The sequence below is a fragment of the Anneissia japonica genome, unplaced genomic scaffold (assembly GCF_011630105.1).
Source record: "Anneissia japonica isolate Jap-2015-1 unplaced genomic scaffold, ASM1163010v1 scaffold7731_len1735946_cov199, whole genome shotgun sequence".
NCBI classification, from domain to species: domain Eukaryota; kingdom Metazoa; phylum Echinodermata; class Crinoidea; order Comatulida; family Comatulidae; genus Anneissia; species Anneissia japonica.
In genome coordinates, this window is record NW_022758997.1 from 1,014,252 (window position 1) to 1,038,786 (window position 24,535).

The following is a 24,535-nucleotide window of genomic DNA, read 5'->3' on the forward strand; positions in this document are numbered from 1 at the left end:
AGTGTACAAAAGTGTCTACCCCCTCCCCTAGAGTACTGTTTGTACAAATAAATTAAAGCATTGATTTGTTTATATTTTTAAAAAATCAAAATTTCCCTGTTTTTATAATTTTCAAAAAATTATATCTTAATCTTATAAATTGCCGATGCTGATTATTTCTTTGAACTTCCGCGAACTTCCATCCAATAAGAAGCAAACAATATGGCATGTGATAATGTTGATCAGGTGATCGTTTAAAGAATTAGAACCGAAACATGGCGCTTACAGCTAAGCAGATGTTATTGGCTCTTGGGATGCTCGTTACTGGAAGTATCAACACGCTAAGTAAGAAGGCCCAAAATGATTGCAAGTAAGTCAATTCATGTACTTCGTTTTTGTTTTTTTTGGTATTATTCAACTAGGTAGTTTTGTTACCTCGTCAAATTTTGAACTAGCACCTAGGCCTGCCGTAGCCTACGGTCCGAACTGGATAGGCACCACTTAACCCAGCGAGAGTGCTACTGCTGACCTCCTACACAGACTATGTATGATATGCCTAGGCTAGGCCAGCTAGTAGTAGTCAGGCCTAGTATTACTACTAGAGACCGGCTAGTAGGCCCCTATATAGTCCCAGTTCCCTCTCTGGGTGAAACTTTAAGGTGTAAATGTAATGGTTAATTGCGTATTGTATTGACAATACATAGGCTATAATAGCCTAGCCCGGGCCTTACTCAAAGCTCCTAGGCCCTATTTGAAATTTCCATAATAATACTTAATAGGTTAGTATTTGCAATGGCTTTGGTAGGTAGTGAAACTGATGATGCAATCTTGCAGGGTTTTTTTTCATTACCCAGCTGCCAAAATGTTTGGGTCTCCTAATAAGTCTCGGCCACACCTCCCTCCCCTCTACTCCTAGTTCTCAACAATAACTATCTGTGAAATTTCTTTTTACACTACTTACAGCAAAAAATATTTTCTAATATGTTTTTTGTGTTTTGATATAGTGTTGTTGGACGAAACGGGACAGACGTACATGAATTTGACCATCCTTGGTTTCAAACTGTCCTTATGTTTATAGGTAAGTTCTAGAGGATTTGCATTTTTTGATACATACACATAAAGACCATCAGGCTTGGAAAAAAACTTTTTGTGCAGCAAGCAAAAATATTATATTTAGGCCCCTATGCATTCAATTGGGATGTGCAAAAAAATAGATTTTTTTCTTAATAAAATGTCTCTGGGTTAGATGTCAATGCCTCCGTCCTAACTCACTGGAAAAAAATAGGACGGAAAAACAAAAAAACTTTTTAAAAAAAAAAGGTTTTTTTTAGGTTTTTTTTACAAATTTAAAAAAAATTGAGTGCATTATTTTTTGTTTTGCCAGATGCCCTACAAATTAGTCTAAAGTTGTTGTCTGATGTAAGATATTGCCATTCTAGGCCTCTGTGGGTTATTTTTATTCCATTTGAGTATCTTTTAAAAAAAATGAAAACTTTTCGAACCTGCCCATTTTTATTATTTCAAAAAAGGAAGGGCAAACAATTGATTTTTTTTTAGGCCTAATTTAGTTTTTTTTATTCCTTTTTTAACAAACTTATTTTTTTGAAGATCATCAGAGGAGGTGGGGGGGGGGGAGAAAATTGAATTGAATTGAATTTTCATTTTTTCATGGTGGCTAATTGGCCAAAAATAAAATAATATTTTGATTCAAAATCACCATTATTTGCAGACAGTAGAAAATAAGCGGCTTACAAAATCCATGGACCTGTTTTGAATAGAAGTTACAAAATATTTTATTGCTAGGTCTATTCATATAAAATATAATTGAAATTTAACATCAAATTATAAAAGTATAATAAAGAAGTTAATGATTATGTTTAATGCAATAAGTGGAATTGGAATCTAACAAAAATAAAGTTAATTTTAAAACTGATTTCAAATATAACTTTTTTAGGTGAAAGTACATGCCTTGTTGCGCTTCTAATATCTCGACACTATGAAAGGAAACAGGTTAGTACGGGGGCAGCTGGAATTCATATACAGTAGCTACTGATTCAGTAAGTAAATGGGGGTGGAGGAGCTGGGGAAGGGGTTGTGTTTTGACTCTTTTTTGTCCTTGTCCACAGATTAAGTTAATTGTATTTGATTGTACATCTTATACCATTGTTTTTTACTAATATGTATTAATAATCTTTTTTTTTATATATAGTTTAGGCAAAGTTTTAGTATACAGAATAATGACGACGAAACACAGATCAAGCAGTTGAATCAACCAAGGTTTGCATTCATTTATGTATAATTGTAATATTTTTAATTATTTTGTTATTAGAAACCATTAGGACTAGTAGATTTTTATTGAGAGATATATATATTTGAGTGTTATCGGCATACTTATGAAAGTTGAGATTATGACACCGTATTAGTTTCCCCAGTGGTAACATGTAGATGTTGAACAGAATTAGGCCCAAAACAGAGCCCAGAGCACTGTGGAACATATACATTTTGAAGAAGATAATTGGCCATCAACATTAACAGATTGAAGTCTGCCTGTTAAGTGTGTACGCATCCATTTGAGTCTAGCCGCCATTGTCTAAGGTTTTCGTGACTTTGTGGGTGGGGCTTCGCGTCCTTGTCGACATGTCAACTGCTAACTTGAGTGATTCAGGAAAAACTCCATTTTCTAGTGACAGAATCATTATCATTTATAATATTTCATATTCAATGTTTCCAATGTTTAAAAGTTTTCTCTTCTTTATGTAGAGTATTTCAGTTCATCTTTATAATTCCTACTTTGTGTGATTTATTTGGAACAACTTTAGCTGGTAAGTGCAATTATTCAATTTTAAATTGTTAAAATAACAAGAAAGTTTACCTACTTAAATTAATTCTTAAATAATTTTTTTCACCCAAAACTGCCATACTTAATGCTTGTGTTAAAGTAGGTTGAATCAACAAGAAATTGATTTAAGTAGGAATTAAACCAGTGACAAGAGTAATTATCCTATACCAAGAAATCAGATATCAAAAGTAGTACAGAAATATGCAACATATTTAACGTATTAGGCGAGAGACTTTTTTTATTCTTTGTTTTGCGTACAAATTATTTTACAGATCATCGGAGGAGGGCGGAATAAAAATATAATTTAGTTTTCTTATTTATCACATATGTCTGCCAAAAACATCCAGACAGATTAGAAAATAAAATAAAATTTTATTGGTGAATGTAAAAAAGGATGGTTTAATTCTTCAAATTTATATAATTAGGAAGAAATATACATATCTTATCTTTAAAGATTTCAAGGCAGTGAAGGGCGTAATTAAAAGTAAATAATAATTTTATTTTTTCTGAAATTTCCACTTTTTCGTGGCGGCGGGTGTGCTAATTGGCCAAAAATAAAATTTTATTCTTATTCAAAATCATCAATATTTGAGGTCGGTGGGTTCGCTAATCAAGGTATAAAAAAAGTCTTGCCTTACACAAGATACATTAATATAATTATAAGATACATTAATTAATAAATTTATTTCAGGTATTGGTCTTCTCTATGTCACTGCCTCAGTCTGGCAAATGTTGCGAGGTTCCATAATTGTCTTTGCTGGAATTCTGTCGGTAGGCTTTGCTTTAATATAAAAACTATAAAAATAAATAATAATACATAGTAATAACAACAAATGATGACAATAGTGATGTTGCTATTTTTTATATATTTTAGTGTATCAAAAGTGGTTGACATTAATAAGGCTGAGTGATCTTGGCCTCTCAATGTTCGTGTCTATTTGTGATTAAAGTATATTTATATATTTCAGAGGCTCTTCCTTAAAAGGAAATTGAAGTGTTATCACTGGTCAGGAATTGTACTTACAATGGTAAGAATATTGTTGTTATGAAGATGGTTTTGACAATGATTTTTGTGATTATGATTATTATTTGAATGATGATAATGATGTTATTAGTGGTGATTATATGATTGTGTTTTTTTTTTTAGTTTAGTACAATTGTTGTGATGAGCACAATGATTATGCTAATGTTGCTTATGAGGATAATGAAGATAATGTTAATGATACTATTGATAACAGTGATGTTGAAGATGATTTGATGATTATGTTGATAATGATAATAATATTGAGAACAGTTATGTTGTTGATAAAGATAAGGTAATGATTATTCTTAGTGAGAAATATGATGATGATGATAAATGTTGATAACGATAACAACGATGACAATGACAGTGGTGATGATGATGTTGTTGATAATGTTGGTAATGATAAATGTAGATAATAATAACAATGATTTTAATGATAATGATGATGTCAGTGATGTTGATAATGATGATGTGGATAATGTTGTTTATGGTTACATTTTTGCTTTTGGAAGTTTGGTTTATTACTTGTTGGTCTATCCAGTGTACTGCAAGATGAGGAGGCAGGTTATAGCTCCAAAACAGTGTTAGGTGAGTACCAAAAGTAAAACCTTTATATTACTGATGTTATATAAAACAAATATTTACTGGGTTGAGGGGCATGGTTCAAATTATAGCCCTTGGTGATCTGGAGGCTGTACATAGTGAATATTTAAGTGAAGGGGCGGGCGGAAAAAAGTTTTAAAGAAAGATTATCAAAACGGTCTGTATAAAAGTTTGTAGAAGATGAGGGGTGTTATAAAAAAGTTTTTTTTCTTAAATGTAGAAACTGAATATACGTACACTATAGGTCTCCTTGCAATATGGAGCTAATTTTTTTGTCGTTTGGGATTGGAAGAGGGAACTTTAATTGGAGTAAGACACGTGATTAAAATAAACTACTGCACTATGTATCAGGTCAAGCTCACCAGCTTCATTTACTTATTAAATGTGTTAAAAAAGGTACAAATCGCAACAACCGACATTGTATCACCTTCGTAGTAGTAGTACCAACCACAAGGAAAAAAAATGTCAGAGTTACCCAAGCGTGAAACAGTCGTAGTGGCCGTGCTATGGAACCGGCGGTAGTATAAATCAAAATTGTGTTGAAAAAAATCAATTCTTTTTTTTTTGTAACTTAAAAAAAAGAAAATCCCACCCCTCAAATATTCTCACTGTAAAGCTGAATATTAATATTATTCTAATTCATTCCAGTTTGAAACTGCAAGATCACATATACTGTAGGCCTAAGGCCCCTGGTTCCTTATAAATTGAGTTTTTTTGTGAGCTTTAAAGTGTCGCTTTACCAATATGATTGAACCCAATAAAAAAAAGCCTAGGATGAGAGTGTAGACATGGTTTTTGAAAAACAAGGAGCATGAACATTAATTTTACCTGTATTTACACAATTTTCCACATGCAATTGTCCTTTGTATTTTTATGAGCACTGTTCGTGGTAGACTAAGTTTTTATTAACCATGTAAAATTAAGTGCAAACACTATTGACAAAACACAGTGACCAGAGTAAAACAGAGAGACAAAGTTTGGTTTCACATAATGTTGGTGTGATGCTTATATTTTATGACAAGACATTTATGACATTTTTTTTCTTGCAGGCCAAATTAATCTATTTTGTGGGCCAAATTCGGCCAGAAGTTTAGGGCTTTAGTGTTAATCTAAATGACAGTTCAGGTTGCCATAGCAACAAGTATTACTGAAGCACAAACACTTTGTGTGACAATGATTCCTAAACTATAAGCGATTGGCCGTGTACCCCCTTTAGCAAAAGTTTCATCCATTTCAACTTGTGGCACATTTTTAGGTAAAAGGAAACGTGTCATGTATTGTTGTTTATGTGTCTGTCGAGATGGTTCCTTAGATGTAGTTTCCAAGATATCAATGATATGGAGCTCTTCACTTTGTGAGTACCTTGGAGCAGTTTCATCTTCTACAATCATTTTACATACAAATTTAATGCCATCGAGATTCGGGACTGCAGAAACAATTGCTTCAATCCAAATATGTGTATTATTTTCTCTGGAATTAGTGGTTGGTCGTAACAGCTGTCTGTACTCTGATGCCCATTTCAGGCGTGCTACTGGATTTGTCTTTTCACACAAACATGTTATCGTGACCTCCTCACCCATTGTGTAAGTTGGCTTTCCAAGTTTAACGAGTGGGTATTTATCTGATGGGATTTCACGAATGGTGAGCATACCAATGTTAGATGTTAATAATACTTCACCATTATAGCGCAAATGGCACCTGTATCCTCCCTTATCCTCCCTCTTGACAGGGTCAATCCTTAGTAAGTGTCGACTGTCGACATAGTGGTCATGGAAACTAAACCGATCAAGATCAAATCCATTACTTGGTTCGCTGATGATGTAAGTATCTTTAGTCCAGATGACATTGTATTTTTCTTCCATGTAATCGGTGATGTCTTTGAAGATACAGGTAACGTGTGCTCGTCTTCTCTCTACTGCTGAGTGGTCCATTGGCTGGTGAAGGAATTGAACAGCCTCACAATATGCAAGGAAAAATAGAATTGCTTGTACCACATTCATTACCAGTTCCTTGATGGATGTTATAAGTATACACATTGTTTGTGTTACCAGGTAATAACTAGGAAAGAAATTAATCATTTAACATCATACATAATAAAAATTCTTGTAAATTTTTTTTTTATTGGAATGATAGTACAGGTAGGCCCTAGATTATGAATTATATTTTATTTTTTAATTTATTTTATTCAATTTCTGGTTACAGTACAACAAAATTATTACAATGAAATTACGTTACCCTGAGGAATATTATGAGTGCAAGCAGTAAGAGTTGGTTCTGGCAAATTTGTGTTTTTAAATGACTGAATCGAAATATCAAGAATTAAAATCAATAAAATTATGCATTGAAAATTTTATAAGCAAAAACTTTTAGCTGAAGTGTACTTCAATGCACGGTATACAGTAAGCCAATTTAATTTATATAACAGATGCCCTAATACTCACAAGACAATCACACAAAAAAGGAGAAATTAATTATGATTATATCAGAATGATACTGAATTATACAGAATGATAATGCTTACCTTTACAGAAGAGCCCTCAGATTATGGCTTACCTTCGGCTGGTTTATTACGGAACTGAATAGTACATGACATTGAAGTTGTATGAATGGGTTTATATAGTGGTAGCCTTTTATGAAAGATCAACATAATAAAAACAGTATAAGTAAAATAGGGGATTGAAGAAATTAAAGTATAAATGAGCTGTGTCGAAAGCAAATAAGATACTTGATTTCGATGAATTCCGGTTTTGATGTGGAGTAATTGTAGGTTCATGAACAATGGTGGGGTATGAGTTTATTTAGTGGTAATCTTCTACGAAAAGTGAACATAATAAAAACAGTATAAATAACATCAGGGATTGAAGAAATGAAAATATCAGTGAACTGTGTCAATAGCAAATAAGGTGCTTGGTTTGATGTTTGGGAATTGTAGATTCATAAACAATGGTGGACTTTACTGTGTACCCGCACTTGAATTGTAATGTCTCTCTTGTTTCTTTTGGAAATCGTAGAATTGTTTTTGACATGAATTTTTTTAATATAAAAATAAATATAAGTCTTTGAATTCTCTTGTTTCTATGTTTAATTTGAATGTTCTGGCTCATATTCTCAGGAGGTTTTTGCTCCACATTTCATATGGTCGTGTTGATAGCACAAAACAGGGAATTTTTCAATGATTTCCCAGTCAATTTAATAGTCTGCTTGTTACTTGTTTAGATATCGATCTCTTTTATGATAGTTGGAATGTTTTTAAAAGTAAAATTGTTAAATCTATGTAAGTGTTTTTAAGGTTATTTTCAATTTTTAACATCATTGTTTAAATTATCACATAAATTTTATTACATCTAGATTCAACCTGTTAGCCGCAGTTTAAATCACCATTGGTTTTGAACTTAATAAAATAAGATAAGAAATATAAATAAAAGTTTAGGCGTAAGTTTATGAGGCATTCACTATAAAGCAGTCTATTGAATAACAATTTGAAGTGTGAATTGGCACTTAGACTGTAATCTGTTGTAACTTTTATTTGTTTTTTTTGTTTGTGTGACTGTACTATTGTAATGCATGGGGTTCTTTGAATAGTGACTAATTTTATGCCTACCATTGTTTTTCTGAATTATTGAGGCTTGGCTTGAGTTTATAACCGCAAGGGAAAGGCGCAATATAAATACCCAATTCCAGTACCAGTACCAGTTAGACTGACTTGAATTTCCCCCTTTAAAAAAAAAGAAAGTTTATGAGGCATTCACTATTATAAAGCAGTCTATTGAAACACAAGTATTTGAAGTGTGAAGTGGCACTTAGACTGTAATCTGTTGTAACCTATTTATTTGTTTTTGTTATTTATTGTGACTAGTAACTATTGTAATGCATGGGGTTCTTGAATAATGACTGATTTTATACCTACCATTGTTTTCCTGAATTATTGAGGCTTGGCTTGCGCTTCATAACCGCAAGGGAAAGGCGCAATAAATACTCAATACCAGTACCAGTACCAGTTAGGCTGACTTGAATTTCCCCCTTAAAAAAAAGAAGTCTAAACAGTGGGGCGAGGGGAAAACTTCTGGATGGTTGTGGATTACTTTCTCAAGTGTTCATTACGGGACTGAATAACACATCGACATTGACGTTGTATGTATCAGTTTATGGGATTGCATGGTAATCTTCAATGAAGTTGATAAATCAACAGAATAAAAATAGTATCAGTATTACATCAAGGATTAAAGAAAATAAATTATGAATGAACTATATAAAAAAAAAAATTTTGGCATCTTCATCTTCTATGAATTTCATAATTTGACAGAATAAAAATAGTATCAATAACATTGAGGATTGAAGAAATTATAATATCAGTGAACTACATATAAATAAAAGTTTAGGCATCTTTATCTTCTATGAATTTGATAAGTCAACAGATAAAAATAGTATCAATAACAACGAGGACTAAAGAAATAAAAATATCAATGAACTATATAAAATAGTGTTTTGGCATCTACATCTTCTATGAATTTGATAAGTCAACAGATTAAAAAGAGTATCAATAACAACGAGGACTAAAGAAATAAAAATATCAATGAACTATATATAAAATAGTGTTTTGGCATCTACATCTTCTATGAATTTGATAAGTCAACAGATTAAAAATAGTATCAATAACATTGAGGATTAAGAAATAAAAATACCAATGAACTATATATAAAAATAGTGTAAGCGTAAGCTTATGAGGCATTTATGGAGTGGTATATTGAAGAAAAAAAAAATTTGAATCGCGAAGCAGCACTCTCAGACTTAAATTTGAAATTTCCCCTTTCAAAAAAAGGTTTGACCAATGGGGAGAGGACAACACATCTGGCTGGGCCTCATGTTAATCAGCCCATAGAATTATATATTCAATAGACTGCTCCATAGTAATCTAAATGGCTGATAATGTTGTCTAAGCTATTTTGTTATTGGTCACTGGCATTTAAATATGTTTACTCATATATTCTTATTCTATTGATTTACTGACGAGATACAGTAGTAATGTGGTACTGTTATTGGCTAGGTTAAATAAAAGGGTCCCCTCTACTTTAGGCCGGCCCACCATGGTTGGAACTGAGGTACAAAATGTTATGTCTATGGCATTTCTTGATTTCCAGAATTGGCACTGTCACTAAAATTTTGAATGTTATACAGTATTCTTCCCCCCCCCCCCACCTTTTTTTTTGTAAATGTTGGAAAATTTAGGTGGGATTAGCCAAGGTAAATAAGAGCTGGGCCCCCCTTGAATCTGCCTATATGTTTGAATGTATGTATGTATGTATATATAGATATATGAATTCAGAACCTTGTTATATTATTTTCATTATATTGTGGTCATTTCAGGAATTGTTCTGATTCTTGGGAGCCAGTTTATTAGTGCCACCCAGATGATCATAGAAGAACTGTTTCTAAAGACCAAAGGATATCCTCCACTGCAGGTAATGTCACCTACACTAATCAGTAATTATTTTATTTCAACATCATTTTAATTTTGTGATCCTACCAGCAGAGCTGATATGTAGGGGCCACATAGAAATGGACCATATATAATGGTTTTTAAGTGTTTTTATAATGTATTTGCTATTTTTGATGTTTTTATATTAAACTGTTTTTCATGTATCATGTGTTTTTAATCATGATCTTATGGTAGAATAATATTATTTTTATTGAATAAGTTTTAAATAGTGGTTATACTATACTATAAAACAAAAATATGAAATAGATCAGAGATTTCAAGTAAGTTTTAAATATGCAGTGTAAGATAAGACATTCTTAGTTTTCATTACTATTATTTTTATTTTTTAAAATTCATTAGTTTCATTATTTCATTATTGGAATTAAATCCTAGGTTGTTGGAATGGAAGGAAGCTTTGGTGTGCTGATCATGAGTTTTGTAAGTATTGTAATAGCAACAACAGCAACACTAATGACAACAGCAATAACAGCTACAGCAGCAACAACTACAACTGCAACCAGGGGTGGCGCCTGGTGGGGTGGGGCAGGTCGTCTGAGGTCCCCGACGTCCTCGACAAGAGCAAGGGGACGTATTCAGGCGCCATTCAAAGTTTTTCGAAAATGGTCCAGTGGGTGAAGTCCTAAAAAAATATGACAATTTAGCAGCTTTAAAGGCTTATTTAATCGATTTTAGAGTCTAATAATATGTAGAAAATATATATAATTTTTTTCTTCCCGACAAATTGTGGTTTTCTCCCCGAGGGGGCTCTCTGGCACCATCCCTCACAGCAACAGTAACAACTAGAGCTGCAATAACATCAACTGCAACAGCAGTAACAACAACAGCAGAAACAGATAACAAATTCATGTTTGATGTTTTGGTCTGCCAAATCTTGTATAGGAACCTTGTTTCTCTTTGGCTTTATCCTTTCTGTACAGAGGAAATAAATATATTATTGTATTATTATATTTCACAGAGTTGCATATAGATATGATTTATAAATGCAAAATAATAAACATTTCATTTCATCATTTAAGACGCTTACACCTTTGTTAAGGTGTGTCATTTATGATGGTCTGCTTCCATTAAATATTTAATTTTTTTGCTGTTTTTTTGTCATTAAGTTGTTGCATTTTACAGATAGTTCTGCCAATATTGTACTATATTCCTGACCATTCTGCACCGACCGGACGCTACGAAGACAGCATTGACGCCCTCTATCAAATCAAAAACAGCACCAAGTTGCTTATATTCAGCCTTCTCTATCTCTGCTCCATTGCTTTCTACAACTTCTTTGGATTGTCAGTAACAAAATCATTGACAGGTTAGTAAACATTTAAAAACATTAAACCCTTGTTTCTGTGGTTCACTGAAAACTATAAAAGGGATATAAAAGTTTATCAAGGCAGACAACTTTAATTACAATATGCAGAGTGGCCTCCATAAATATTAGATATAGGCATACTACAGGGTCTTTTCAGGCTTCAGTAAGTCCGGTTGAGAAATTGTAGTCTTAACCTGTCTGGGTTTACTCGCACTTTGCATGAATCGTGATCAACACAGGAATCTCAACTCAGACAAGGTACCCAGTTGACCCTGGGTCAAATATACATCAACATGAGCTTAGCTCAGTAGGCTAATCTGGTGGTAGCCACTGTGTGTGCGCTGAACCGTGGAGATCTCTAGGTCCCCGGTTTAATTCCCATCGCTGCCTCTTCTTGTGTTTCAGCTGGAGGGCTGAAATACAAGTTACAATAATCTTTCGGATGAGACGTTTAAGCCGTTGGTCCCGTGTGCATTTATGGCCCATGTGCACGTTAAAGAACGCAGTACACTCTTCGGAAAAGAGTAGGGGATTGTCTCCCAGTGTACTGCCTAATCCCCACCAGAAGGACCCCACTGGAAAAAGTCTTCTTCTAGAATTTCGTGGGCTATCCTTGGTGTTTACACCGAATAAATCCAATCCAATCCAACATTTCTATTTTCTCACTGTAGAGTCTGGTAAAAAACAATTGGACCAATTACAGTTAATGACACAATGTTAAAGCTTGAGCACTTTTTAAGTGAACATGTGCGCTATATAAATCATATTTATTATTATTATTATTATTATTGTTATTATTATTATTATTATTATTATTATTATTATTGATAATATTGCCTTGCTGAGATAAATCCAGGTAACCCTCATAGTGTGGACACCTAGCATGTTCACCCCAAATGTGAAGAGGTTCCAGTGGTGCCTGGCTTTAGTGCTTGTCTGAACTGTAGCCATCAACTGATGCAACAACCAATTACAACAACCTAAGAACTTTATCGTTCTTGTAACTTTGTGGTTGCAATACTTGTATTTTTAACAAAAGATTTGTATGGCAAAAAATTAGAAATATGAAATATTGCAAAATTGATTTATAATTTTTTTTAATTATTTATTTATTTTCTCAATGCAACAAAATCCTATAAATTATAACAATAAAGAACATCACTTAGTTTTATATGAATACAAAAATTCTCACTTATAGAAACAAAAACAATGTGATCAATACTTAATTAACTTAAAAATAAATAAATTAATTATTAATAATCAGGTTACACATAACAGTCAAATTAAGTATAATCGTCAAACAGTGTTTCAAAGCAACGCCATTTTCTTAAAAAATTATCAAAGTTGTTATTGCTGATAAATATGTACCTTTCATAATTATAATATAATTTAACTTCTTTTATAAATGTTAAAGAATTCGGAATGTATTTTGTCATTTTTTGCACAGTAAATAAAAAATATAAAAATTAACAAGATAATATTGATTCCTAATGATGATATAATTAATGTTGAAATATTGAATCCCGACACGATGGCGTGCATTTCGATCTGAGATTAATCAGTGGACCTTTCGATAGTATTGATTTATACATAACTTGGTTAGGCTTTCTGAGACAAACTTGAATTCATGTCTGCTTCCCTCGCTTGCCAGTATCATGACTATCAGAAGACTGGTGGATTTAAATTGAATGAGACTTGGGAGAAACACTACACTGATAAATTACAATTGCCTTGTAATGATGCACTAACGCTAAACACGCTCCTGTGCTACAATAATTTCATTGTAAAAGATTTCATTAATCCATATAATATGTTCGTGAAAATTGAAATTGACAATGAAAAGGCATTTTTATTAAGGTGTTAGAGAGACAAAGTGTATTTCTTGAGCTACGTGTTGCAGTGGTTAAATATTCCACTTTTATATTTGTTTTTTTTTTTTTTTAATATAGTTGAACTTGCCTTACTTGAATCCAAAACGGCATTGAAAAATTGTTCGACTTAGATAAAATTTCACTTACAGATCGTTAATTAATGACAAACACATTGAAAATTTGGCATGTAAAATAAGATTAACTTAGTAATTATTCAAGTTAAGCTAAGTCGACTTAGGCAAGTTTAACTGTATTAATTTTTTATAGAAACCTTATATCTTTATATTTAATAAGTTTATAAGTAATAAAATTATTTTCCCCTATAAGTCTTTGGAACATTTTGAGCTTAGATTTGAGTGAGTTTTGTGATTTGAGGGTAAACCAAAAGCAGCCTTGTGATTAGTACTTTTTAAATCTCACAGTTGCTATAACCAAGACTTCTCAGATAAGTACTATAAACCATAGGCCCAGTGTGCCTCAATAGGACTATAAACCATAGGCCCAGTGTACCTCAATAGGACTATAAACCATAGGCCCAGTGTACCTCAATAGGACTATAAACCATAGGCCCAGTGTACCTCAATAGGACTATAAACCATAGGCCCAGTGTACCTCAATCCAGTGCTCAGGGTCTGTTCCACCTCAGCCCTCTTTTGATGGGTTCTTGCACCTACTGACAGCAGCATAGCATCAGTAGGGAACTTTTGATTGCATGACGACGGTAGGACATAGAATGTAATGATGTCACTAAAAGTCTTCTGCGCATGCGAGAACGTTTTAAATTTTCCTCGTCGTGTGGATTCTAGGACGCAATTTGGCCAAATCTACATATGCAGAGAATGTGGGACGCTCAGGATGGTCACGCATGAGTGATTCCCTATTGAGACCCGTTGGGGTGTAGAAAATTGTACAAATGTATTTGTTCAAGCGATTATTAATAACCACAAGAAAAACGGTTATATAAATACTCATAACCTTTACCATGCTATTGAAGTATATACTAATGTACGTTTTAAATCATGTGGATACAATGTAAAAGTAAGAATAGATATCATGCTCTTTGTTATCTTTTGAAGTTATTACAACAAAAAGCAAAACATACACATTCTACTTAATACAATACAAAAAAACAATGGAAATATATAATGGTGTTTGTCTATAAATATTAAATGTAGGTCACAACATGTACTGATTAGTTTTAGATAGACGAATATGACCAAGTTCAAGCTTGTATAGACACCCCCATTGTGTTAGCGTTCGAAAGATATAACGTGACAATCAATAAGTACATTTCCAAATGTGAAATTATATTTATAGAAACAAAAACATTATTTAAACAACAGCATTATACAGTAGTTTACAAATGTTTTTTGTAATAGAAAAGGCAATTTTTAGAATAATTTAGGCAACCTTTTGAAAAGTATGTCTGTGGTTGTACTTTTCGTGTCAAACATTGTATGAGAATGTTTAATCGGAATGAATGAAATTGATATCTGAAGTTAAATATGTCAGACTTGCAGCGTATGTCAAGTCATCTTTTGTGCTTCGCATCATTATTCTGATCATTGTCTAAAAACACCTAAGAAACACATACTGAGCTCCCTGGGGCAGTATTCCATAATGTTACTTTTATTGTTACTATTTTAATGTTACATTTATTGTTTTTATTTGACGTTTTAACTGTTTGTATAATTAGATATTGGATATGGAATTGTAGTTATAATTGATGAATTATTGATTAATATACTTTTACCAGTTTTAATTTCATTTTATTTCGGTAAAATAAATAATTTTAATTGTGTAGAGCGATTGAGATTATATTAGATATCTTTGTGCTTTATAAAACTTGTTTTGTTTAATGCAATCGCATTAAATTTTATAACATTTTTCTATATAATAATGATAAAAATATTCATCGTTTTTACAAATTCTTTTATTATTGAATTTATATCTTTCACTTTAATGGAAAATATTACAGTAAATATATTTCCAGAGATGCTTGTATTTAAAATTATTTGGATTGTTGATAAAATTGTTGAAGTTATTTATGTAATTTATTATTGACATTTTTTTTTTCCAAGGGGACCTTTGAGCAAACTGTACTAGACTCAAAGGAATTTTTCAAGTTTAAATTATTTTGCATTACAGTTGATAGAGTAGTTGCCAGACTTGTACAGGAAAAAGATTACACTAGTTTAAATATTTTCTTGTACAATTTAAAATATTAAATACCTTTTATTAATCATCAGGATGTATTTTGTGTCTGTTTATTAATCTGGACACGCATCACTGCCGCCAATGGACATCGACCAATGCAATTCTATGTAGAATGCAACGCTGAAATGCACACTCAACGGATTGTTTTTAATAACGATCCATTCAGACAGCCACCGACAATCGGCAGACGGTGTCATGTTGTGTAGCACTCGGAGGGAGTCGAGTTGGATTCGTTGTACGACGGTCGTATGCCCTTCGTACGACGCAATCAGTGCCGATCTTTAGAATAGTCTGGCCATTTGCAATGAGTCTTGGTGCACGGCCAAATTACAAACAATCATGATATTTCTCTTCTTTTTTTTTTTTGCTGTCTTCATTTTTATTTACTTTGTAAATTTCATTAGGCAAAACTAAAGAAAATCATAGTTAAATAATTGAAGTACCTTATAATAATGAGTATTCCTGGTTGTCTATTTGTGTTTGGGGGCTGATACTGGGGAAGGAGGAAGGTGGTACAGAGGTATGGGAAGGGGGGAGGGAATAATTCATTTTTATCATTTAAAATATAATGAACTGATGAATGAATGAAAAACACATATTTAAAAAGCAAGTAAATTAATAAATATTTTACTATTTTTTTTTTTTTTGACAGGATTTTGTTAAGCCTATATTTTGATGACACTAGATTTTACTTTTATTTTTCTCGATTGACTGCCCAACGACTGCTATCAGTATTTTCTATTATTGAAGAAATAAAATAGATAATTTTATTAATTAAATGAGTTTAAATTCTATTCTTTCTATTCCAATATTTAACTGAAAGCTATGGTCTCTGAAACAAAAAGTTGTTAGGATTTTAATTGGATGTTTTTGTTGTTAAATGTTTTTATCCTATGAGAATTTGAAAAGCTTTCTTTTGTCCATCAATAATATATATCAACTGCTTAGAACATAAGAAATTGATTTATAGGGATGGCACTCGGGAGAAAATCTGATAGTTAACTTTCAAAATCCTTCTGCTTCTAAGAGAGACACTGTCTCAAATGCACGCATGTCAACAACCAACCGACTACATCTAATCTAGTCAGCTAAATTGTCACGTTTCAAGTTTGTATTTTCTGGCAATGTTAATCTTTAGAAAACAAGTACGACCTTTAACCTAGCTTGTGTCTCAAATTGGGTGCCTTTTGTGTTAGGTGTTTTTTTTTCTGGTTGATTGTTTTGTGTTCCATAAAGGCAAGAGGCAATTGAAGTTGTTGTTTTCGTAATCCTTGCTGTTCGTTAATCAAGCCACGATGCTCAAGGAGACGTAGCATCTCTGAGTTGCTGCACGAAACGTAATTCTCTGCTCATTGCCTCACTGACCCGTGCCACAGAAGTCATGGCCATCTCAATTAAAAGACATTTGAAAATTGAGGAAAACAAATAGCTGATGCTTTCCTATCTTTGTGATGGGTGTACATCTGTCTGTCTTTGCTTCCTGACTCTGAAAGTTTCTCTTAAATAAGTTCTGGAAATAAATCATTCCGTAGAATATATGATGATTAAATAAATCTATGTTAGAGATAAAGGTTTTTCCAGAGTTTTTGATAGCTATTGAAGCTTTCCAAATTCTTAAAGTCAAAGCATTTTTATATATTAAAAATACCACGTCTGTCAATTGTCATAACATGTGAATACCACATGTGACATCACTTCCTCTCTAAAAGCCGCCCTCCCCCACCCCCGAAAACAAATAATAAAATGTTAAATAGCTCTTTTCAATGGATCAAAAAAGCAATTCACTCTTCACTGATTTACAGACAATTTACTACAAAAATAATTAATTGATTACAAGAAAAATTCAGGGTCTATGTAAATAATATACAATGGGTATTTTTATAGGTTCCATTAAGTGAGAAAAAAAATCTTTTTAATAAAGGGTGAATTTAAATTAAACAAAAAAATCAGCCATATTGTTTCTTTTCATTTGAAATACAGTCAGTCGTTTGTTGATAAACGGAATCCTTTCAAAGACCTCATTAATGGCGCTTAAGACAAGTGCCCTCCTTGGTTTTTCATACTACTTGAGTACGTGCATTGTAAGGATTCAGCTGGAAAGAATCCAGGCCACAGCTGGGATAGGTTGATGTGATGCTTGGTTAGTTCAGCATCAAAGGTTTTCAGCTCATTGTAGGATTAATTGAGTAGGTACATATGGATATGCATAATTAATGTTTCTTTAACCTTGGCAAATAATTCATGGAAATGGTTTTATAATTATAGATATTCTTTTTTTACTGTTTTTTTTTTTTGTTTTTTTTTTTGCAGTCTATGATAATCTTTCAATAGTATATTTTCCCACTCTAACTTTGTTATTGTTGATGTTGCTATTAACATGGAGATATTTTCAATATATTCCTTTTAGTTACTGTTACTGATGTTTCGTACTGTTACTTTAATGGTTTTCGGATATTGTAACAATTGGTAAATATTAAATTTTACTTAGTTTGAATCAGAAGTTGCATGGTAATAATAATGATACCATACAATAATGATGAACTTGGTTCATATATATGCTGTATATGTTTGCATAGCGCCCTCTGGACATATCTTAAGTACTACGTCGACCAGAATGTGGGTTAACATAATAACCTCAAAGAGAAGTTGCAGTGATGTTCCAAAAAAATATATTTTGTTTTCATTCCTGGTAGCATATTTACAAAAATTCTTAGAAGTCTGAGAACAGTGGTATATTAAACATGCCACTGATCCTGAAAATATCACAGATTACATCATCTTAGTACCTGGTATGAGATGTTCAAGTCTCTTGTGTATTTATAGATTTTTATGAGAGGTTTAATTTTAGTGCGTAACCTTTGCTGACCTTGGCGGTGTAAAAACCAAGAATAATGGGATCCAGCGAATGGGATTAATTTGCTCAAGATGACTGCAGTCTAAAAGCTTTGGATCGAGCATTGATTTTGGTCTTTATTTTAATTGACTTAATTACCGGTAGTTTAATTTCTTAGCATCATTGTCATTTAGATCATCAGCATTATCTTCAGGTTTATCATCATCATCATTTATTATCACCATATCAACCTCAATACCATATCCTCATAATCATCCTCTTTTTCATCATCCTCCTCATCATCATCATCATTATCCTCATCATCACAATTAACAAAAAAAACATTGCATGGTAATGCCCTCCTACTACTCATCCTCCTCATCATCTCCTCCTCCTCCTCATCATCTTCCTAATCCTCATACTCCTCATCTTCATCATCCTCATCATCCTTATCCTCATCCTCATCCTCATCATTCTCCTCCTCATCCTTGTCATCATCATTACCATTAACAAAAAATATCATCTCATCATCATAATTATCATTATTGAGATATTCATTATCACCATTATCAACCTCACCATAAATATATCATCATTATTGTCATCATCATTTAGTGTTATTTTCAACTTTATTTTTGTCATTGTTAATATGGACGAGCTTGTTGAAATTTGAACATTTTTGCATTCTAGTTTTCTTTCTAACACTATATAAATTACTTGATTATTAAGTTTAACACTTACTTGATAATGAGCTCTCAATATTTAATTAAAAGTCTATGATATTAGTTCTCCTAATCTTACCGCAAACATCTTTAAAAAGAAATGAAGTTATATTTGAAAATCATCTTGTATTAATTATAGTATTTATTGTTATAATCAAAATTGACATTGTAAAGCGGTATTTCAAATAGTGTTAACATTCCCTTGGAAAAATAACCTAGGTACATTTAAAAACTGAATTCTTGTGCTTCAATCCATGCATGCCAATTTTTTTATACTTTAAGTAGGTCAACATGTTACCTTTGATTTACAGTACTGTACCACTAAGCCTTAATTGCCCAGATCAATTTTAAGTACAGATATGTTCGTGCCAACCTAAGTTGTCCTTTGCCAGATCATTAGTGTTGGATAAAATCTGGTACATTCTGTAGACAGGGGAAAAAAACATGAAAATTCTTAATTGAGCCTTGGAATGATGTACTGTAATGGGCGCAGTTAGGAGCACAGCTAAATAAAAGACTTGAACACAATAATGTTTCTAACTTAATTTTATTTTCAATACTAGGCAATATTTAAATTTAAATTATCATAATGTTAAAATTTGTCTGAAGAAAGTTTTGTTTTTTTGGATGCTAATATTTTTATAGGAAAAATGTCTTCATGTGTGCATAATGGGCACAGTTTTTTAGCACAACTAAATATAAGACTCAATTTTATTTTTCAATACTAGGAGATATTTAAATGCAAATTATAACGTTAAAATTTGAAGAAAGTTTTGGTTTTTTGGATGCTAATGTTTTTAAAGGGTATATGTGTCCCTGTTACTATTGTAGTCTCTCAAAGCTGTTATTATGTTAAGCAATGTTAAATTCAATTTCAATTTACTAGCAAGGTCACACAGTAGTGTGTATAATTATAGTAGTAATATACTAATATATGAATATAAAATGCATTACCAAGTAGCAGAACTTTTAGCTTTTAATTCTTTGTAATAATAAATAAATAAATATAATTTATAAACAATGACAACACTATAATAGAATGCTCGTGTCAGACTTAGATTGCAAGTCTAATACCAAAGACAACACATTAACTCCTCTAATCTAGAAGTATGCTAGACATAATAATATCCGGTTTTTTTTAGTCGATGTTTTAGAGGCTGGAATCATAGAATCTTTATGAGTCAAGATTTTCTTTAAAATTGGTAATACAATGGGGACAAAATGGTTTCCATATTTTTATTGGTAATCAGGTACTGTCTTATGACCTAATTTAGCACATAATGACCTAATTATTTTAGTGAGGTTGTCATAGCATTAATTTACTAATAAGTGATAGAGTTTATTAAAACAGGATTACAATATTTATAAGTTATAAATGAACGTCTGTGATGAAGCTTGTATGTTCAGGTGGGGATTTGTCTGGTATTATTGTAAGTTGATCGTAATGTGAGGTTAATGTTTTGTGTTACTCTTAGCTTAGCTGAAACCTTAAGAATTAGGTTACAAAATCCTTTAGAGTACGACTGTGAACATTTAAGGATTTTTAAAATGTTTCATGGTGGGACTGATTTACTTCTTAGATAAGAAATCTATTAGCCAGTTTCTAGTTAAAGAAAACATTTGACTCCAACCAAAAAAAGTTGGTTAGTTTAGACTCAATTAGAACAAAGATATGCTATGCTTAAAGACACACTCTCTGAGGTATATCCAGAAAAGCCTTTAAAAAACAAATCCTGTGGGGGATAGGTTTTTACCATAATTATTTAAGTGATCGTAAGTAACTTGTCCTACCTTGTAATCCCGGCCTCAATACCTTGACTCATAAATACCTGGTTGGTGTCCGACAGGGGATAGTTTTTAATAGTAAACGAGAATTGAATATTAAATTTCATCACATCATGACCATATATATATATATATATAGGCACATCATGACCATATATAGGCACATTGAGAAAAGAGAAAAACCAAAGAAAAATGAAACACTAATAAAAACTAATAATAATAATAATAATATTGATAAAGTGATAATGATTTGCAAGAAAAACATATTAAAAGTATATAACTAAGGCTCAGTTTTAGTTATATTTGATAGTTTTTCTTTCCATTTTAGCTGTTCATCGGACCCTGATTGATGCCTGCAGAACCATTTTGGTTTGGTTCGTGGACTTGATCATCTATTATGCATTTGACAAAGGTTTTGGAGAAGAATTTGATGTTACCTATGGAATCCTTCAAAGTAATATCTCTTTAAGTTTATTTATTTTTGTTAATCTCTCTGTCTATTTCATGAATACTTACCTTGATTAACCGATTTAAGTCAGATTCTAATGGAACTTACCAGAGAAACTCAGGCGTACATAATGCATCAACGTTATGTAACAAGCCTAAACATTTCCTTTACAATTCCATTTTTTTTGTGGGTTAGTTCCATTAGGAATCTCCTCATATTGGTCCATCCAGGTAAGAGTCTCATTCATAGACTAACAACACCACTTTCTGATTATGTGTTTCGAGATGATCTTTCAGTTAAAAGTAAGAAAAAAAAAAAGGTTGTCATTAAGCAATCAAATTTGCCCTTTTCTGGAGACATTCAATTTTGTGTAACAAAAGACCATTATTTGTAACCACGTTGATTTTTAATATGTAAACAGTAAGGACGCTAAAGGTAGCACTTAGAGACTAGCTGAGATTTTAACATTGATTTTGTTCTAAATTTATCAAGTTGATGGCTTTATGTTTCTAATGATTGGAACTGCAATGTACAACGGACTAATGCCGGTTGATTTTATACCTTGTTGTCGGGATGATTCGCAACCAAACTTCACATCATCCGTCAACGATGAAGATAATGTGGATGATAGCAGCAATGACAAAGCTTCTCTGTTGAAAAATACTGAACCAGATACCTGATATTTGAATGAGGTAACTTCTCTGAAAGCAAAATGTATATTTTATTTTAGTATTGTTTAAATTAATTTTTTATGACTTTGAACCGAACTGTTATTTGTATATGTATACAGTGCACCCTCCAATTCGAGACCCCTCTAATTCCGAGACTCTTCTAATTTGAGACCACTTTTTCTGACAACGAAATAACGATCATCGATCTTTTAATTAGAGACCACACCCCGAGACCACCCTGCCAAGATGGTCACTAATTGAAGGGCGAACTGTATTACTACCTCATTTTGTATTGATTCTTGTTGCATTTTGCTTAAAAATGTTAGTTTCTCCCAACTTGAAATCCCCGTAGGCCTATGTATTCCTGTTTGTACTTTGTAAAACGATCAAGGAAGCATGACAGTTGCCTATTTCTAACTAAACAACATTATCGGAGAATAATCAGATGAAGTCAAGTCCAACATCAATCTTTTGTTTTTGGAATTCATTTAAAATTGGTTTCTTTCTATTATGTGTGAAGTTATCGCATGGGTATGATTGGCAGTTTGGAAATAAAGAGAAGCCAAATTTTGGCATCAGAGAAATAAGATCCAACGCATTTGAACATTGTCAAACAAAAGTTGAAATAAGAACAATAACACACTGAAGTAACGATCAAGGAAGCATACAATGATATTGGCTTACAAGTCAAACTTTGTGATTAACAATGTCAAAGACATGCCTCATTCTTCTTTTGTAAGTGAATTGAATTGTGAATGGGATTATGATTAAAGTACAATTTAGCTGTCTTATAAAGAAAAAAAAAAAAAACGAAGGAATTATGCGTTTAATAAATGTCTGTAGGGCAACTTGCAATTCGATATTTGTTTCACAACTCTTTCAAACAAAAAATTATCTTTTCATAACATCATTCAAACATGATTCAAACATGACATGAAAAGAGGCTTTGTATAATACTACACCACAGCTGCAATATAAAAATTATTTTCTGAAAGTATTTACTTCTAAGATTAACTAAGTTTTTGAATGTACTACAATAAAATTAAGATAGCATGGGATCAAGTTTCAACTTATGATACGTTTCCACCCCTAGATATTAACAGAAACCTGTTCAATTGGTTCTTTATGAAAGACATAATTTGAGAACAGTTAAATATCAGGTCCTAACATCAATCAGGTTTTTCTTTTGTGTTAGAACGAATTAATTGAAAATTAGTTTCATCGTGTAAATATTCTATGAGTACTGTTATGACAGAGATATCATTGACAGAAAGAACAAAAGCTACTTCCAAATTTTGGCATCAAAGAACATCCATAACATTTGAACATTGTCAAACAATAGACTTAAACAAAAAGAACAATAACACACTGAAGTACGGTGGGGGGGGGGGAGTGGGGGAGTATATTCATTGGAAGTTGATAAATTGTGTGGTTATTTTAAATAAGATTTCTAATTTTTTATTTAAATTTTGAGGGTTTTCTTGATTTTTGGTTCATAGCATATCACAATCGATGGACCAAAACTGAATAAGGAATTTGTGTTTCAGTGTTTCATTTCATAGCACTGAATAGACTTTACCAAAGCCTGGCACTCACTGTGTTGTAAAACGGCCATGCGACCATCCTCTGGCATCAGGACTACAGACTCTACACTGTCTGCTGATTGTCGATGGCAGTCTGAACAAATCACCATTAAGAACCACTCATTGCGCACGCATCAAGGAATTCTGTTCTCTATAAAATCGCGTCGGGTGCAGTGAACGTCCAGATTTAGAAAGGCAAACAGCTTATATTTACTTTATATGCTAATGTACTTATTCTCATTTAATGTATTTTTGTATAAATTAATTAACTTTTCTCTATTTACTTAACTTTGGCATGCTATAATTAGCAAATGACTTAATGGATAATTAAAGATAAACAGTCTGTAAGGAAATCTGGAAATCTCAAATATTTTATTAGAACATGAAATTGCTCATATGGACTTGTAATTGAACAAAATAAATAAGTTTTGAAAGGTTATATACAATATAATAAAGTAAATTAAATATTAAATTGTATTGTGAATAATGCTATCCAACCTTCTAATAGAAAATAAATATAATGGCCAGTCATTTACTGATGATGGGAGAGGCTTCTTGAAACATGTCTGCTATTATAGCTGTGTTATTTTGTATTGTAAAAGGTAACTTTTTCCATCAGTTTGTTAAAAGTTCTGTTAAGTTTTTGTTATCATCATTAAATTGATACTAATTTCTACGAATTTACATTGTTGTTTTGACTTTTTTAGTATTTTCAAGGATAATAATACTTTACTTCACTATTAACCTTTATGTTTATAGTGATGGATTCAGGAATTTGAAATAGAAGGGCCCCTGTTTACATATGGACGGTCCAGTTTACCTCAGTCCCAACAGGATGAAATGTTATGTCTATGGCACCTCTATACTGTATGTGGGACACCTACCACTGTAGATGGCCAGAAATGGCAATTTGAAACTTTAATTTGAAACTTTAATTTGAAACTGTTCTTTCTCCCTAACCTCCCCCTCCCACCATTTCTTTTCGAATATCCAAAAATATTGGGGGCCTGGGCAATGCCGCCGAGAGCAGATGGGGCCCCGGGGCATCTTCGCCTGTCCGGGCCCATTGATTGGGGGTCTGGGTCACCTAGGGCCCCAGCAGAATCAAGGGGCAGATCCCAACAATTTCAATCCAGTTTTTTTTATGCATTTTGCATGCT

The 24,535-nt window shown here is 32.4% G+C and overlaps 2 protein-coding genes across 4 annotated transcripts; one reads left to right on the forward strand and one right to left on the reverse strand.

Moving 5' to 3' along the window:
* The first annotated feature begins 214 nt into the window (after positions 1–214).
* On the forward strand, positions 215–24,058 carry LOC117125514 (solute carrier family 35 member F6-like). Of its 3 annotated transcripts, none has more exons than XM_033272023.1 (14): positions 215–349; positions 984–1,057; positions 1,934–1,989; positions 2,189–2,256; positions 2,740–2,801; positions 3,510–3,589; positions 3,787–3,846; positions 4,355–4,430; positions 9,810–9,904; positions 10,315–10,359; positions 11,062–11,245; positions 21,002–21,127; positions 21,614–21,813; positions 23,292–24,058. In XM_033272023.1, the coding sequence occupies exons 1-13, from the start codon at positions 255–257 to the stop codon at positions 21,799–21,801; spliced, it is 1,209 nt and encodes a 402-aa protein (XP_033127914.1). In that variant the 5' UTR covers positions 215–254; the 3' UTR covers positions 21,802–21,813; positions 23,292–24,058. The 3 variants fall into 3 exon arrangements, with proteins under 3 accessions (XP_033127914.1, XP_033127915.1, XP_033127912.1); XM_033272024.1 differs by having other exon boundaries at positions 23,340–24,058; XM_033272021.1 differs by having other exon boundaries at positions 21,614–24,058.
* On the reverse strand, positions 5,063–8,261 carry LOC117125515 (cell adhesion molecule 4-like). Its single transcript, XM_033272025.1, has 2 exons — positions 6,967–8,261; positions 5,063–6,503 (listed from the first exon to the last, which is right to left on the reverse strand). Exon 2 carries the CDS (start codon positions 6,479–6,481, stop codon positions 5,567–5,569), a length of 915 nt encoding a protein of 304 aa, XP_033127916.1. The 5' UTR covers positions 6,482–6,503; positions 6,967–8,261; the 3' UTR covers positions 5,063–5,566.
* Positions 24,059–24,535: the final 477 nt, after the last annotated feature.